The 19,477-nt window shown below is 36.2% G+C and overlaps 1 protein-coding gene across 5 annotated transcripts in view; it reads right to left on the reverse strand.

The window, feature by feature from the left end:
- DGKH (diacylglycerol kinase eta) overlaps positions 1-19,477 on the reverse strand; it is an 81,392-nt gene that overhangs the window by 40,736 nt on the left and 21,179 nt on the right. For 3 of the 5 annotated variants that reach the window (XM_085309457.1, XM_085309458.1, XM_085309456.1), the window contains 6 exons: positions 14,378-14,482; positions 13,932-14,064; positions 6,357-6,463; positions 5,099-5,224; positions 3,663-3,765; positions 1,803-1,965 (listed from right to left, as the gene is read on the reverse strand). In XM_085309457.1, the coding sequence (XP_085165583.1) occupies positions 1,803-1,965; positions 3,663-3,765; positions 5,099-5,224; positions 6,357-6,463; positions 13,932-14,064; positions 14,378-14,482 (737 nt within the window). Of the gene's footprint in view, positions 1-1,802; positions 1,966-3,662; positions 3,766-5,098; positions 5,225-6,356; positions 6,464-13,931; positions 14,065-14,377; positions 14,483-19,477 lie in introns of those variants that run through there. The other 2 variants (XM_085309459.1, XM_085309460.1) reach the window with 2 other exon arrangements.

Here is a 19,477-nt window from a genome sequence, read left to right on the forward strand (position 1 = left end):
AGAAAGCAGGATGAGAGACACAGAACAAGCAGAGAGGTGAGACAAAGAGGAAAGAGAAAYGAAATGGGAAGAAAGAGGCAAGAGATTTAAAAAAAAACACCACAACAGGAATATAAACATAAAAAAATTTGGACAACGTTAATTCTTAAAATTATAAAAATAGATATATTTAATGCATGTTATTTTCCAGAATATGCATCATCTCAAAACTATTTCTAAAAGCAGCATAAGACCACAAATTTTTGAAGCATTTCTATTTTTCTAAAGAAAATAATGTCACTTGCATATGATAGGCAGATACATATTCAGAACAACAGAGGCAGGCATAGAAGGAAAAAAAARTGTTGATTCCAGATCAATTTCTACTACTCTGAAAAAAGGGAGAAAATCCCCTAGCAATACACTCCCCCAAAGAATGTGTCTCTACTTTTAAAATCTACTAGAAGAAAAAAGACATCAGCACTAGCTAATAGAAAAACTGCTAAGGACCTCTCTTTGGAAAACACTGGGGAAAAATAGGTAAAAGCAACCAAGTTGATCTACGATTACTGTGCAAAGCCGAAGTGAATCTCCTAAACCACACTGCTGTTACTGACACCTATACAAAGCAAGAGAGCTTGCAAGCAGAAAGACACATTTCTCAGACCATCTTCTCTCAGAAATCCTCTCTCCTGTAAGAGGATCCTTCCTTACTTATACTTTCTCTTTAGAATTACACGTACAAAATGTTAGCTAAAAGGGACCTAGATTAAAGAAAGATTTAAATTAGGGTTAAGTTGTAACTTTCTTTTCATTATAAATAGTTAATATAGCATTTCTATAAAGCAGTACTAATTATAAAAATCAACAGCTGTGTTCCATTATATCCACTGTTTGAACTTAGTTGTTCTGCATTTGTGTTATCTATATTTTTATCATGCAATCATAATTCTGCATCTTTAAGAATACAGAAATTAGTGTTTCCATTTGCTGTAACTGATATTAACAGGCCATTTAATCACAAGGTCACAGCTGAGTAGAACAAGATTAATAGAACCTGAACAGAAAAACGCAAATRAATTTAATCTTTATGAACCCACAAGGATGCTTGTGTAGGGGCCACTGCTATGTAGATTTCACCCCCCCCTCTCTCTCTGCCCCCAACAAGCAACCCCAGGAATTCGTCTGCTTGTTTTAATCATGGATTTGCTCCAAATTCTGTGGGATGCTCATCATCACAACCATTTGCATATGTTACCTAAAAGAGATTTTGAAGGTAGGTCTCCAGTAACGGAAGTTTTAGTGCACTACTCAATCACCGGCTGTAAAATCCTCAACTGACACTTGTGTTTGGAATTCAAAAAGTTACAGAGTATATTTAGACAAATAAGTTTTTCTTTAGTTAGTCATTCATGATGAAGTTACAAGAAAGTCTCAGGACTTTCGTATCTGAGATGTAAAAACACATCCAGACAACTGTGCGTAAAGGCCCTGCTTAAGGAAGGCATTTAAACATGTTCAACCGTTTTGAACCTTAGCAATTAGTATAACTCAAAGCTAGTCAAAAAGACACAAAAAATGGACTGCTGAGCTTTTTGTTTTGGTTTTGAATTTTCAAGTGAATTTTTCTAAAAAAAATATATTACAATCACTTCACCCGTTAGAATTCATATTAAAATTCCATTAACTATGACAGATTTTAAGTAGGAAGTCACATGCTAAATATCGGTGATGGAATTACAATAATAAGGGGACAACACAATACTAYAGTATGCACTAAATTCCCTTGCAAAAGGATTGCTCAAGATTTCCAAGGTCATTACCCTAAGTGAGGTCCTCCATTCATTAAATCGAACACCTGAGCTGGATTTAACGACTGTTTGAATCGACGAAGAAACTTTACTCCCTGATTGTCTCCACTCTTTGAGTTAACAAAAACTAAAAGAGGACTGGCACAGGATGGCGGGCATGTGGCTTTCCAGAAACCTGTGAACATAGTTAGAAAGAATGAAATAAATAAGGCTTTCTAATATGAACAACACAAAAAGAAATCATGAGAAAGAGGAGGAAAGAAATGAAGGACAAAAGGAATACATCTTATCATGCATAATGCAAATACTAAACTGAGTATTAGCCCTACCAAGGAAAACACCATTGCTCAATATTTACCAGCTCATTTTTTTTCTCCAATATTTGCAGTGCCTAGATTTAGTAAAATCCTGAAGACAATAGCTTTATTGTTTTTTCACAGTAAAAAAGTAGCTTTCTAGAATACTTCTCAAATTTCTCCTTCAAAGGTTATCACATAATGATATATATATTTCAATCACGAGTGTTGGTGTTTTATCTGATTTTTTTTAACCTTACTGAGTGGGACTGGATCATCCAAGTCTGTATGAGCTTTCTAGCAATACTCATAGACTTAAAAAGTTATTGAATTCAGCTGCTCCCAGCAGAGACTTTGCATGAGAACTTTTATTTCAGAATGAAATTATGCTATTAACTATAATGGACTTACTGATCAACAGACCTTCAATTGTGATACAGAGCCTAATTAAAGTCAATGCAGGTCTTTTAGCTGATTACAGCAGGCTTTCACTAAGGCCCTCAGTAAGCTGTACTAAGGGACATCGTGACTAACATGACTACTCCGTGAAAGAAGTGGTGTCTCAGCACCATTTCAAAATCACAGGTATAGGTTTTGACATTTCAGGCAATAGTAACTATGTCTTTTTTAACTGCCTAAAACAAATTAATAAAGCAACAACTTCTATTAAAATAACAAGACGACATTACAAGCCTAGGAATGCTAACAGGATTCCACATTATCAYAATGCATAATTTAAAATAAGGTTTGTTTTATTTATTGAACTGCCAAGAAATATAAATGCACATATGGAACAACCTTCTTAGCATGAATAATAAATAGCAGCATGACTCTCTGCTCTGAGACATTACATAGGAATTGAATATAAAAGAGTGAATATGTACAGCATAAACAATCATTTCTATTAATTTYGGAGTAAAAGTCATGTTAAAGTTCTTGGTCTACATTTGCCACCAACATAAACTACAAAATCATAGCAGTCAGATTTCATGATACTCCTTATTAATTCCTTAACCTCATATACAGACTCCCACTGCTCCTACAGCTTATCTCTGTTCTGAGCTACCAGCGAGCACCTCTGAGTTTTGAACATCTGCTGCGTTTTCTATCTGTGTGTTGCAGGATTCTTATACTGCTTATATTCAAATTTAGAGAGAGTGTGGGAGTGATTCATCTTTTCAGCCTCTCTAAAGTAGCTGTTAGATCTGAGTCATTCAGATAGCTAACCTCTGCACAGAGCAAAGTTACTCAGATTTTGAGAATTCATTCTAGGCATGACCTGTGTCAGGGAGGCATCAGGACACTTTATCCTGTGGTCCCTGGTCATTCAGTTGAAAAGTTTCCAACAGTCAGAAATGAAAACAGAGAAGAATTTCAAGTGGGAAAACCTTCAAGAATGTTTTTAAAAACATGGTAAGTAAATATTCCTCTATAAAGATACATGGAAAATTCTACTGTTCTCTAAACTTGAAAACCACCTGTTCAGCAGAGGCATTTTAGCCCTGTTTAGTTATACAAATCTCACTAACCACAATAACTCCAGAGCCACCACTGATCACATCACAGTACTACGTACCATCAGAGTCTATACTGTTTAATGCTGTTGGAGGTATAATCGATACCTTACATTGGCCAAGCGGACATTTACGAGGATAGAGATCTTTACAGGCAGTGTGAACCTACAAAAGAAAAAAAACAAATATTTCTTTACAATGTAATTTTGGGGTGAATGGATAACTGATATAGTATCTATATAACAAAAATGGATTAATGTATAACATTTAAGTGTAGAGAAAAGAGGAGTAGAACAGTACAAAAATATAYGAGTGTTCAAGCACAAGGTGTTTCATTCTACAAAATGTTAAGTTTGGAGTACTTCATCTTCAGACACCACTATGGCAGATATGAACAATCCTTACGACCAAGTAAATCATTTAGCTCCACCCAGCAGCAACAGAGGACTGAATTCCCAGCAGCCATGCTGGAGAGAGCAGGCACACACAGTGCTCCATACATGCCCAGCCCATCTGGATGTTCTGGAGGACATACGTGCTATCACACATACCAAGCCAGAGAAACCAGCCAAAGGCAGGGTCTATGCCTCATAAACCTCATCATGCTGTATAGGCCTCTTACATAGTTATTGAAAAAACAGGCTCACACAGCAACCGCTGCTGCTCACCTAAGTTCTGAATCACCTCCGGAGGTACCAATCACTTTCCAGTGCCTGGACACAGTGCCTCAGACACCTACATGCCTAATGTCACAGTGAAGTGTATAGAGKTAACTTTCAATTACTAAAACCTACATAAAATGCCTTGAAATACTTAAAAAATCTGYCAATTTCCCACTTCTACAGCCTAGCATAAGAAAGAAATCAAGTGACCAACAARGAGAAAATTTTATTTTAAGGGAAACAGCAATAAACTGTTWGAGAATTTCAATCAGCAATATAGARTAYACTGAAGAAGAGCACTTCAAGAGTCCAGCAGCAGTATTTTTTAAAGATGAATGCAAATCATTCATAATAAAAAAGACAAGTTGATAACACATCGTCAGATCTGCAGAACAKGCTTCTGAACCTTAAGTTATCTTGAAACATTAATTCCTCAAAACTCTTTGTTCAGAAAAAGGCTCSAGTCTAGACCGAGTAAGTACTACAGACCTGACAGCCTACAAAAGTCAATACACAAAAGACAATAATGTATCCAACAAAGTTTTGAACTCAGGCCTCCGTCTCTCCCACGGAGTTAGGAGACAGGCAGGCAGGCAAAACACACTGGATGTCAAGGTCATTAAATAAAAGCTGCATCTGTGAAGATATTAAAAATGAACTGAAGCCAGTAGGGCAGTCTTAAGAACTTATGAATGTTAGAGAAGATGTGAATTTGTGCAAGGTGCTTGCTCCTACTTCAGTCCAAAAACRCAGTTCTGAAATGACAAAGTAAAAATAATGATGAACCGTAGCACTGGCAAAATCCTAGACGCTTGGATGCGGTCCATTGCACCTACCATAGCTTTACACCAAAGGCACTTCCAATCTTGCAGGCGTAAAACACTACCACAGGTCTTGTCGCAGACTGCGCATTTGGCACTGACAGGCAAATTACCCTCTAACCACTGGTGAGGCATAGCTATCTGTGAAAAAGGAGTTATAAAGTTAATCATTCTAAAATAGAAATTGAAGGCTCTTGTCTCGCAGCTGCAGGTGGATTCAAACTACTTCCTGTAGCTCTTTTATCTAAACTTCTTGCCCCAATAAGGCAGACCAGGATAAGTGACACTGATTCTCACAAGGCAACTGCTATGAATGTGGTCTGTAGGGCTATTTCATCTGCTAGGCAGAAATATGACCCCTGAAGAAATAATAAACATCTTATTCAACTGTTCTTGATGCAATGGTAGTAACTAACCAAATAAAAAGGTCACTTAAATCTAGAGTCTCCATAACACACACACATCTCACAAGTACCTGTTCACTTAATGCTGCATATGTGTCACAACTTCATTAAAAATATTATATTTCAGAAGAACAGGCAAGACAGCAGAATACCTCAGGGGCTTTAGTCACCTCACAGTCACCACAAATGTCAAGTCACAGCTCTACAAAGCAGTTTCTAAACTCAGTGCAAAGCTTAACACTTTCAGTCCCTGTAATATGATGCGCAACTCTATGCAGAGATGAAATTATGTTGATATTTATGCAATTTAGGACTAACCTCCTAAGGAAAATGTTTCGTGCCAGTGGCATGTGCATGATGTGTTTGTAAAAATAACCCATCTATCAGAACAAATCTCTGAAAAGCTTTTGTTGTTTCTTCTTCTAATTTCAAAAGTCTTGCTTTCATCAGTAAAAATCCTCTATGTCAGTGAATTCCAAACAGGCCTCCTGGGGAGTAACCATCAGTAGAAAGGACACAAAATAGATTGCCGAAATAGTGTTAACAACAGTATAAAATACCACCTTTGCTCAGGAGCAGTAGGAACTTCTCTGAGCAATTCTCCAGCCTCTGAGTTTCTCTGCATGTGATCTTTAAAATCTTGCAACTACAGCTACATTCCTGTGCCCACAGATACTGAACTTGTCTTGTAAGAGAGGAATATAACTTTTGTTCTAAATATCATGTTAAGCTTTGAAAAGTGTTTGAGAATACAGCTACCTACCATTAATTTTAATAGGTCAAACGACAGTATTTCTATAATTAGTCATTTTTTTCCCGTAAGGAAGAAATAGCTGTTGGAAAGTACTGTAAATATGAATAATACTTACACCATCTTCATCTTCAATGATATCTTTTCCAATTGAGGCTAATGTAGTCCACTTGCAGTTATTTGTTGCTCTGACAGCACATCTTTTATGTGCTTTAAACTTACACACTGTAAGGCATACATAAATGTAATTATGTTATTTATTTCTATGACATGGATCTTAAAATATATATATACATATCAAATATAGCTATTTGAAGAAACAGCCAAATATACGTTCATTTTGTCTTGCACACATGACACAAACCAATGAAAATAAAACTCTGAGTTTGTAATCATTCCAGTTTTAACTTCCTAAACTGGGTTTAGGGATAACAGAAACTCTATGCAGGCTTAATAGTTTTTCATCTAGCCTCTGAAATAGTTCAACAGTCACAAACATTCAAGACTGGAGTACCTCTGTCACCTTACAGCAGACCTAAGAATAGCAGCCTAAGTAGCTCTGATAGAGAAATGATTAGAAAATTCAGCAGCTGAGGAAAACCCGTTTTGTTTGCTTAGCTGTGAACCACAATACAGTGGTCCTCAAATTCACATTTGCCCCTATTTTCCAGGTGCAATGCAAGGTACTAATATACCTTTACCTACRCTTTCGCCCTTTCTCTTCCTCCTGTGACACAACTGAGATACCCAGGTGGATTTTACAGGAGGTCGTGGGAGGGTGTCTCTGAGAAGAACTGTGCTTCGGGAGCTCTGCTTCTTTCTTAGGCTAAGGAACCCCTTTTGGGGGCACCGCTGTGTCTGTTTTCCTAGAAGCCGCGAAAATGAAGGATTAGGTTTGYGATATATTTATTCAGGAGACTGGTGGTTACGGTATTTTCCAAGAGTTTACATGAAGTGAGGAAGAGCCTGACTTCTAACTGGACTATATATACAGAAATACAGTAATTGTAGTATTTAGTACAGGCATCYAGCACCTGCAGACACTCTGACAATCTAATAACTGTATTTTGTTCAACTTGATTAGTATGACTAGGTAATTATACTGTACTATACCAGAAAGACTGATGCATACAACTGTGAGTATTTACATTACTGGAAGTATATGAGGTCATTTTCTTTACAGTGCGTTATATAAATTATTTTGGCATAGAGCATTAAAGGTTTATGAGAACTAGCCAGSAGACCAAAAGTAGTCGTCTTTTTTCAAACAAATATTTGACAGGAAGCAATCAGAAGCCTTGGCCCATCACTGGTCCACCGTTAAAACAGTAAGCCATGGTACAAAAGGTCTTGTGAATCCTAAATTTCTCACTTTAATTCCACTGATCCATTGCCAGATCAATTTAAAAAAAAAGCRAATGGAGACTAAGCAAGCAACATCTGAGTTTGAAAGCAATCAGTTGTCCCTGCTCCGGGAAATGTGTGAAAGTATATCCTTAGCTCAAAGAGAAGAAAACAGAAAAAGGGAGGTTGTTGCTTTACAGAAACTCCYCTGGTCATTTTAAAGCCACCTTCACAGACCCCAAGTGTGCAAATATACCATATTCCTCAGCTAACAGGATAGACTCACATTTTCCAAATAGCTCGGCATTGTATTTTTGCGTGTCTGCCAATCTAAACTGGTTCTAAAGGAACTCAGCTCCCACCGCAGCACACAAGCGAGGGCTGCCTCTCCAAACGCCTTGGGCCTCCAGCAGTTTTGCCACTTGAAGGTTTTGGAGAAGGGACGCCAACCAGTTCAGCCTCATACCCAGAAATGACGCGTTCGCCTTGGCTGTGCAGGTTAAGCTGTCACAAATCAACAGTGAGGGATGGTAGAAAATTCCAAAGGACTAAGAGACTGGATAATATACAGGCACAGGAAAGAAAGGGAATTTTCAAATCCTATGGGCTACCACTGAATTAGACCTCAGGGTTTTGGATTCAACCTCTGCCGTCCCAGTAAGGCCAGACTACAATTCACAGGTTCAAACCAAGGATCTATCGAGTATCAGCACTGCACAGTACTGATAGTATCCTGACAAGCAACAGCTAATATTTGTTTTATCGGCACAGTATAACCTACCCAATCTTAGTTCAGACTTCCTGTAGGTGCCCTCCTGCAAGCCCACTATTATCAAGCAATAGTTCATGTTATTTCAAGCATTAAACATTGTCAGAAAGCAGGATGGCAGGATGAGACTTTAAAGCTTTCACAATGAGCTCACTCAAAGTCACAAAATACGTAGCAGTGTGGATGACAATGGTATAAAAAAGGGAAATTTTAACCAACTCCCAAACACAGTTTCTATTGTCCTCCAACTTCTTTTATCTCAAATGATATTACACTCCATTTTTGCATCAGTCTGATATCAAAAATCTTTTAGAAACATGCAGACATATTGCTAAATACCAATTGCCACTACTTTGCCAAAAAAAGTTAAGAGATGACAAAAAAAAAAAGCCAATATCTAACACTAGGGTATTCATAGAACAATTTTTAAAAGAGTTTAATTTTCTGTGTAAATAGTTCTAACTGGCATAGAAAACAAATCTCTCTCAAAGTCAATCAAGCAAACCATTTAATTAGCAAACAGTTGTCACAGTTGCACCAACATCTGCTGTCTGACAAGGTGATTAAATCTGCAGCCATTATTATCTATAATGAAGTAATGCCAACATTACTGAACATAATAATGAACATTATCATAGGCTCTCTTTTGCTGAAACTATACATCTTTGTCATAAAACCCTCTTGCCTCAAAGGCTATTTATTCTATCCACTCATCAATTAACTCAGCTGCACTGGGAAGAAATATTGAGTGTCCTGCCAAACCTACCACTCTACCAGCAATTTTCTGATGAGCTTTCTGCATTCTTCAAAGAATAGCTGCTGGCTCAGACTGTTCTTTTCCAGCCTCAAAGGCCAAAGACGAAGTTTTGAAACTAGTCTGAAGATCCCTGAGGCTGTATCTACAGTTTAAGGTGTCGAGATGGAAGGATTTATCTTGGGGCATTCCATGAAACCTGCTTTTTTGTTTCCAAGAATATTCTCACAGGCAGGACTCACAAGCCACAGGGTAAACAGGGTGACAGACTGACATGAAAACAGCAGTCTAGCTTCACTCCGATTTGAAGCCTATGCTAGTGATGCTATAAAAGATAAAATTTCATAGTTTCTCGTCAATTTTTACTATTTTCTTGAAAATAAATAACTTTGTAAGTTAATTTAATACTACACACAGTATGTTAAAAGAACATTTACTTTACAAAGTCAAGTACTACAAAGTCGGGTTCCTCGTGCAACCCTAATATAGCTTCCTTATGCAGGTGTGAAGTCTTCAGCTACTTAATCACACGCTTTTTTTAACAGGACCCTGCCCCACCACACAGGACAGATGGTTCTTGATAAGTACACAGCTGTGTAGTACTGCGATACATCCTGATTTTCAACAGGTATTTATCTTACTTACCATAAGCTAATCAAATACTGCTTTTAAGACACAATTATTATTTTCCTCACGGGTTTTTTCTTATTGTGCTCACCACTACAAGTTTTGAGTGCTTAAAAAGTGCATGTTAATTTTCAGCGCATTACCCAGATAAAGGTTTGCTTTTACTGTCATTTACAGAAGGGGTAACTGAAATAGAGAGAGATTAAAAACAAAGTTTTCCACCAGTTGTGCAGGTTAAAAAGACAACRGCAGCCTGATTTTTCAGTATGAAGCATCTCCAAAGAATCAGCATCTTGAAAAATACAGCTTTATTTTTCTGTTATTGTTGGTTTTTTGCAGTTACTGAATACTCAGCATCTTCGTGATACAGACCCCAGGTTATCAATCTAAGTGCCTAGAAAATAAAAAATATACAACTAATAATTGCATGAAAATCCAGTTTAAGTTATTTGCCCAGGATAACACAGGGCTACAACATGGTAAAAAGTCTCCACACACAGTTTTCTGTAATAGCCTTTTAATCCCTTAACTATGAACYATTCTCTTTCTTCCCAGCTGCTTCACTCAATATTCAGTTTCTAGCCTTTGCAGAAAATGTGGCAGAAGTCCTGGAAACAGTGACTACCCAGCAATTGCTTATGAAATGTTCCATGCAGTGAGTAAGATGAGGTGGGTTCTCGGGAGGGGGAGGGGGGGTGCAATTGTAATGGGAAAAGATCAGGTGCACAATGGACAAAGATCCATTTGTAAAAGCAATTTATTCCTGGTATTTTCTTATTGCCTGACTCCATGCTCTTAAAAGTGCTCTTTTAACATTGTTTTGCGTGTGTAAAATCTCATCTACATTGCATTACTCAGCTTATGAGGTATTTCTGATATTTAACTATCAAGATTCAGCCATGATAATGAAAACRTTACCTGGAGAAATACTTTGTGAATAATCATAAAGGTAATGTTCCACTGGCAATGACTTTGACAGAAATGCTTTATTAATGATCTGTAGATTTTTAGGTTTGTCTAAACATCCCACACATCCCTGTGATAATCTGATAACCTCTCACTCCTGAGTGCACAGCAAACTAAACTCTGAATAAGAGACACATTTGAGGAGAATAAGGAACAAAAGCCTCACTCGATTCAAATGGTTTGGAAGGATTTCCAAAGGAAGCCAGAAAATATAATTTCTCTGTCCTAGGAAAGACTATAGATGAATGCAGGGGAGATCAGTCCTTTAGAACTAGTTTATTAGCACAACATACTTATTTGGACAGCACTTGAAAAGTATAGTGTATTTTAAGAAGACACAAAGGGAAGAACTAGTGGGAGCAGTAGCATTGCATCTCAAAGGAACGTACAATTAAATTTTTAAAAAGTCAAATATTTCTTTGAACAGTACGAAGAATTAAGTCTGGTTTGATAGGAATTTACTTCTCTTGTTTGATCACCGTGCTGCTTCTTTGACGTCTAATAAGGTACAAGTTCACACTACATTCTTTGCCCTAATGATGGCAATAACATGCTCTTTTCCTACACTGGCTTCTACAAAACTTAAGGAGTATTTTCAGGGTGGCCTGCACTTAATTTGTTCAGTATTTGCTGCAAGTTATTGGGAGGGAAGGGTCCTGAAAAAAGGAGGCAGGCCCACAACCCACTTTATCTCCAAAGGAAATGAGGCTTGTGCGATCAGGCTGTAAAACAGTTGGGCAGAGCTGCAGGACAGCAGCAGGTCAAAGAGAACGAAATATTAAAGACCTGACCTTCTAAAGCATTGTGAGCTGCAAAATATCAGCAGTGGGATTTATTTTTACCTACAGATAACAGTCAAGAATCAGACCACAAAGAGTACAAAGAACCTAAGCTACTTTCAGGAGAACTTGGCATGCCAGTAATCGGATGGCCTTAAAGGAGGAAGAGTTCCAGTATCTACTAAGAAGCATCATCTCACCAATGCATGAAATAGAGCAGCCTAGGTTCAACGACCATACAAATAATTGAATTTAATCTAGAAATAAATGGATTCCCAGCGTAAAGCAGTACTCGAGGCTTCAGATGTCAGGCATGAATATTTAAACAGGTTTTTTAAAGATGTAATGAGAAAAAGTAGAACAGAAGATGTCTGGGGAATCGTAAGACTCCATACCTACTGTATCATCTCTTCAAAATCTCTATATTGCTAACATAGTATAAGTCAAGGAACAGATAGTGAAAATGTATTAGAAGTGCACGAGAGAAGCAACTAGACATGAATTCAATCACACAAGAATTTCAGAGTAATAAGTAGTATCAAACTAAAACACACTTGTTATATGAAGAAATTAAAAAGGTTTAACAAGGGTTTTCACAGGCATACAGAATCAAGGTAGAAAGTATGAGTACTTCAGTTAAAGAATCAACCTTCAACTGAATCACATATATATATGTATATGTATGTATGTGTATATATATACACACACACACACACACACACAATAAATTTATCTCCTTTCACTTTTTAGCTATTAGTTTATATGTTCTTTAATTTTTTATTAACAGATATATCAGAACACGCACAGCTTAACCAATCCAGGTCTTGTATGTTTATGAGACAGCAAAATAGAGGAAGAAAACCCAATCTACCATTAAGAGTCATTTGTAAAAATTTGCTGAAAGATCAATTAACATCACAAATCTGGATAAATGTATTATTAATTTTTAATACGTAATGCAGAAAGGTTACAAAGTACAAAACTGGAAATACAGGAATTTCCTTAATGTAAAGTTAATGCCAACTCCTTAGAAATTTAAATCACACTTAGAAGCAAAACAAGATATTGAAAAATCAAAAAACAACGAGCTAAGTTCATTAACACAGATAATCTTACAGGAACAACTCTTGCTAAATAACCTTTTAAATAGCTACAATATTACCTTATGAAGTTAAATACAGTATAAAAGGAAAGAAGTTCAGGCAATATAACTGTATTTTAGTTAAGCACTTGTTACTACATTTGCCAATATCAGACATTGAAAATATCCTAATTGCCTTAAAATAGTCTGAGTGACTTACAGACAGTAGAAAACATACTAGAGAAGCTGGAAGTAATCGTGTTACATCTAACTTGTATGAAACAGGTTCATTCCATTTCTTGGCAACTGCACCATTTGCTGCCTGAAAAGCATGGACAATTTCGGACAGTAGGATAATGTTTCCTTTAGTACAGTTTCCCTTGTATACTATATTATGCATATACCTTAAGTAATATAACAGCATCAGCAACATAAATGCATTTGCAGTCTGGTAATACACATCCAAAAATCAAGTTTTGAAGGGTCTAAGGAACAGTAACTCTCTTCTGGAGTTAACTATTTTGTAATTAAATACTTAATAATTATTAATACGTAACTGTAAAAGCATCACCCAAACTTGCCTCTGAATTTCATAGATACCACAAGGCCATAAAAATGCTTAATTTTCTGCTGGATTCTAATATAAGCAGACTTGTTACTGTTTTTTCACAGAACTTGCAGCAGAAAATAAGTACTTTAAAATTGAGTGTTTTGGAGTTCTCACATACTTTTTGCTTGCAAAAGATTTTTTCTCTGAATAAAGACTCAGTGTTAAGCTCATCCACATTTACTTTTTATTTCTGTTGGCTGTTATTTATTTAACTGTCAAAATGCAAATGCATCTACATCTCTATCTCTGTATAGCATTTGAAAAACTATACATCTGCCCTCAGCAGCCTGTACTGCAGGATGAGCAAGAGAACAGCAGAGCAAACAGCAGCTGGAGGGGGAAAGGTCACAGMATTATAATGTTAATAATTGTTACAGATTTGGAGCAGAAACAATTATATTTTTTTTTCTGGGACATGCTGATTCTGCAAATCAGTAAGACTATTAYTGTGTTTCACATCTGCATTTTTTAAGCACAAATCAAAGACATTTGATCTTTTCTTGCAAACCTTCGCTCCGGGCAAGTGCCTTCCAAAGTGGTAGTCGCAGCAGGAGGGAAAATTTTACTGAAATGAGTGAGGAAAAAGCATCCAGAGCACAAGGAGTGTGAGCCATGTCATTAGYAGTCACGCTACCAAATAGATTTCTCCTTTCGTTTTTCTTCCTTACTCATTATTTGCAAAATTATTACCTGTCCTAAACGTTCAGTAATCTGTCAACTTGCAATGCATTATAAACCGAGGAGGGAAAAGCATTAATTTTACCTTCGCAAGACAGGCCGTGAGAGGTGACTCCAGAGAGGCTCTCCCTACACACGTTACAGAAGGTAGGTCGGGCATGGGAGCAGGCGTACCAGTTATGCATCCCTGAGAAATGTTCCACATTAAACTGTGCGGTCTAGTAAAGGAGAAGTTAAGACAAATTTGCAAGTACAGAACACAGCTACAGTGACTGAAATTACCAAGGGTTTCCATATTACTGGGGACAGTGCAATGCTCAGGAAAATCAAAGGGAGCTTCAGCTTGCTCCTCTCCAAACTTCTGAACAAAATTATCATAATAAACTGTCACTTGGTAGTAAAGTTCTTACGGCGAAGCTAGGTTTTGACTTTAAATACACAATTCCTGCTAAGGAGGATTAAACTACTCCAGTCCTGTGTCCTGTAGCTTGGTCTTTTGAGCAGGTTGCACTAACAGGGATATTAACTTACCTCATAGTGTTCTCTAGACTGTACAGACTTCAGAGAGCTTATCCAATCCTCCATTTCTTTTCTGTTCTCAGCACACAATATTAGCCTCCTGAACGGAGTGATTATCTGAAAAAGATTTGCCTTGTGATGATTCTACACAGTGGAAATCATTATAGAATAGAATATCTGATAAAATTTTTCCTCTGGGATGATGTAAATAAAAGACACACCCAGATCACAGGATATTTAATGCTTTAAAATTATTATTTTCTTTAATAGACTACCAAGAGGAGTTTACTTTTCCTTCTTCAGTTCCTAAGGCTGTATCATGCTTTGATACAGGTTTTTACAATGTATGTTGTTCCTGACTCCTTTTCAGCTCCTCGTCTCTGCAATGAGATCTGAACACTCAAATAGAAAGCTCTGAAATTGCTAAAACAACCTTTTGAGAAATTATTAATTGAGGAAGACTTCAATTGTATTCCATAACAGCATTATAGCAGCTGCAAAGTYCATTCAAATTGCTGGAAACAAAACCAAACCATATTGATAAACAAAAGCCTGGAAAGTCAAAAAGAAAAGAAAAGCTTTCATCATATTTCTCTATCTTTTATATTGATATGTAGTCTACATAATTTTAAACATATATAATAATGAAACATAAATTTTATACAATATAACATTCTATACGAACATTAATACAGGAACAAATACAAAAGATTTAAAGGACATAGAGAACAAAAGCAAATAACTGAAATAATACCCTACAGTCCTTCTAGAACTGTTGAATGAATTCCTGGAACAAGTTAATGCCRCGGAAGCCCTAAGTGGTCTGAATTTAGACTTCAGAAATCTGAAAATGAAGATACTGATCTTGGAGGGTCAGAGTATAAGTTGTTTTCCCCCTTTCCCTCACCAGTAGAGAAATAATTAAAATAACAAGAAGGCACCAGAAACTATCTGCTAACTCCCACTGAAATTATTTTGAGCACTGCACTAAAATGGATGAAGCATTTACTTCCATAGCAAGAAATTTAAAACRAAGTAAGTATATAAAATAAAAGTTATTTGTTTTGTTGGATGAAGTCTAAAAAAAATCAAGTTAAATCCTCTGTAAGTCTTGTACCTAAATACATTGCATATTATGTACTACACACAATTGCAAATTATTTATACAAAAAAGACTAGACCACCAAAAAATGTCTGCTTTGAGTATTGTATTAAATGCTACAGGCTAGATATTGTAACATTTGTACAATATTAGCAATCACTCATCYACACCTGCATTTACTTACCCAGTCTCTGCTGGAAATAGTCTCTGGTCTTGATTTGTCCTATCTACTTCTTCATTAAACTGACTGAGCTGCACTTTAACATATCTCAGAGGCAACGTAACTGAAATGCAGCAGGCTGCAAGTCACATGGAAGAGAAGCAAAAGCTTTTTTTTCTTTTCTTTTTTTTTCTTTTTTTTTTCTTTCTTTTTTTTTTTTTTTTTTTTTTTTTTTTTTTTTTTTTTTTTTTTTTTTTTTTTTTTTTTTTTNTTTTTTTTTTTTTTTTTTGAGATGTAGGCACTTCGCATGGAATGGAATGGTTTCTCTCTCTTTTCTATTTCCTTCAATCTTGCATAAGCTTTTTAATAAGGTTTATTAGTAGCTATCCACGACTCTTTCTAAAGAACAGTTATTGCAAAGAGCAATACTTCTCTCATTAGTTTGGAGCCAAACAGACGCTTCATTACTTCAAAACGTTTTTCTAAGCCAGGTCATCAAACGAAGCCCAGAAAAGCCATTAAATCATAATATAGCCCTGGCTCCAATAATAATCACCATTCTCCAGGAATTTCCAGGTTTTATTCAACTCAGAAATCTTATTTGTGCAAATACACTCAACCCAACTATTTCCTATTATATAGCATGACATCATACTAAAGAGTAAGTTAGAAGTCCACCAAAAATTTTACAATTTATGTCAGTCCTTYCTGCACATTCACTACTGATTCTAACCAGCAGCCAGATGTTGCGAAATGCCCTTAAGCAACAACAGCTGCATTTGTTGCTGAAGATTTGAAAATATTGGTCTTTCCAAGTAATATTTATTTGAATTACCCATGTCTTTAATATTTCCGATCACAGAAATCCCCCGCATGCCCCCTTTCACTCTCCCTCATCTCCTAATCAAGACCTTGGTTCAGCTGCTCAAACGTAGTTTTCCAGTGCCTACTGTGATGTCCTTTGGTACCCAAAGCATCAGTCCAGGGCTGGCAGATACAACAGAGGACCAGACCAGCTGGAGCAGCAGCTATAACCCAGACAGGACACCAAAGGACATCTCAAAAGGTACCACTCATCCACGTGTTACTCACCAAATCATGCCACCAAATGTTGCTACTGAACATACCACTACTTATAAACATACCAGAAGTTCTTATATCCTAAGATTTTATTAAACAGTTGTTCAGAAAATTTTCAAAAATCTATAAGTTATTAAGTTACACATGAATGATCACATAAATGGAGGACAAATTATTATTAGCACTATAAAAATAAAGTAGAAAGTCAAAAGATTCATACATATTTGTATAGAGAGCACACAAAATGATGATTGATCTACATATTCTCCTTGATTTGGTTATTTCTAAACAACAAACTTCAGAAAAGATACAAAATGCATTATATGCAAAAAATATTGACAAYGCTTGGATTTTTTTCTTCCAAAAAAAAGAGAGAAGCTGAACTGTTCATTTAAGTTCCCATTCATTTTAATGTCTAAAAAAATTAAAGAGAAGATATATTCTATTTGTTAGGTATTTCACTTAACATAAGAACTCAGTGAGTGAATGGAATGATTAGCAATGATAGGGAATGATTATAAGCTTCACTCTAACTCAGCATAGCTGTTCTTGCTTATCCCAAACTTGGAATGATTTCATGCACCTGCCATTTGCATTTGCACAGAAGGTGTGTTTCTTATGGAGGCTCAAAGTTATAAAAAACTAACTTAAGTGGTATTTCTTAAAGACAGTTAAACTCATATGCAGACATAATAGTAAAATAGCTTTAACTGCTCTTAAAGCTAGTTCTAGCCATGCAAATTTGGATTTTACTAGTAATGTCATCTCATTGCACGCAGCCATATTCAAAATCCTGTTTGCAGTATCTTATCTTCTACTGTCTTATTCCACATTACTTTTCTTCTTGATTATTTATGCATCACTCAATACATTAAGCTCTCAATAGACACAAAGAAATTGTTTAATTCAGTGACAAAAGTAGCGTCAGAAGAAACTCTAGAAGAGCAGTTAAAGAAGTAACTTGAGAACAAGAAAACTCCCCACTCTTAAATCTCAGAGAAATTCAAGTGCTAATGGTTCACACACTGACAAAGCAGTAGACAAATCGAGAAGGATGAACGCAGATGAAGGCCTTAAAAATGAATAAATCAAGCAAATTTAATTTAGGAGATTAAGTTAATTTGAGAATTTGCACTCTTGTCAAGCAGCCAGGAAGAAGTTACTGCTGATTTTGGAGAAGAGAGTCACCAAAGCCAGATACTGCAGTATATTGAAAAATAATGAAATTGAGGTTGTGGGAACAGACAACACTTTTAATGCAGTAAGCATAGCAAAAGACTGTGCAGTATTTAAAGTTTACAGAGGAAATAGTGCAAGTGCTAAGACATCAGAGGGATTAAAGAATATCTGGATACGAAGAAAAACGGTCCGTTATTGTCATAATGTTCCTGGTTTTGTTCCTAAATGTTTCTAAACAGAAAAACAAGGGGCTTCTGAGTGGGGAATAAAGAAGAGAACAAGAGCATGTTCTTCAGTCTGCCACTATTCAGGCCTTGCCATAAATTGGGATTTTTCATACATGTTGATACTGGGATAATTCAGCATCTAAAAACATACACATACCCATATATATAAGTACATACGCTTCTATGTGTATGTTTAAAAAAAAAAAGAAAGAAAAATCACTTCAGTAAAAATCACCCACTCAAGCTCTGCCAATTGCAACTTTTCTTTCAAACAACACCTGCCAAGGTCCTTTCATACGAAATAAAACTGYCATTAAGTTCAATGGAAATTTGAAAGCTCCTTTTGCTTTCAAAGGAGCTAACTTCAGCACAGTTCCACTTAGCCTTCAATACAATGAGTTTAGACTTAAGAACTRTAAAATAAAATAAAAATCCAGGCTTTGCCCAGGAATCTCATGTTTTATTTTGTTAAAATAAAAATTCTGATGACAGAAACACATTAAGAAGAAGCGTTCCTAAAACTTGGTGGCTTCTGTTTGGGGTTCCCTTCTGTGAGAGTCCCTCTCTTTTCTGTACACTCTATACGATACTAGTTTAGGCAGCTGAGGTAGGCACTTAACAGCTGGTAATGTAAAATACTTTCATATTCATTCTCATAAYTGCAACACAGGAATAAAGATCCTGCTATAAACATCTCCCTCACACRTTCATGAAGCAAAATACATAATMTCTTYTCCTACAGTCACTGTTCATTCTGCTATAGAATCAATAAAATATAAGCCATCTATAAATTAATGTCAGGGTATTCTAAGTAAACTGATTAGTCTTTGGTAGACTATAGCACTTATCRACAAGTACTGTCTAGAATATTTATACTTTCCCAAAGAGAAAATGATAGTGTAATATTGCAAAATTAATGCTGCTCACATTGCAGTAAAATGGCAGCTCCTTTGCGGATCTTCTGGAATATGAATTTTCTCCTCCCTTTCTCACTGTAACTGTATCCAAATCAGATTCTTACTGTTTCAGTGCATCCATAAATGACCATAATATCACAAATTCACCATTAAAGAAATTGCACTAATTATTTGGAAAAACTAATACTTCAGGCATGCTGAATGGTATTCTAATCTGACATGAAAAACAAAGGTGAAATACCATTTCAAAAATAAAAAAAGCACACATTACGTTTGCTAACCAAGAAAATAATGGTCTACATCTCAGCAGTGCTACAGTAGGAGCTGTAAATCACTTAACTTCCTGCAACATGATATTTGCATTAAAGCACCTTAYGTTGCTCTAAATTATTATCAGGCATTACAGTAATAGCACTGTGTATGGCAGATCCTGAATTGGTTTAGTAA

This window comes from Rhea americana, unplaced genomic scaffold, assembly GCF_003343005.1.
Source record: "Rhea americana isolate MKP2758 unplaced genomic scaffold, rheAme1 scaffold_3, whole genome shotgun sequence".
In the NCBI taxonomy this organism is placed as follows: Eukaryota; Metazoa; Chordata; class Aves; order Rheiformes; family Rheidae; genus Rhea; species Rhea americana.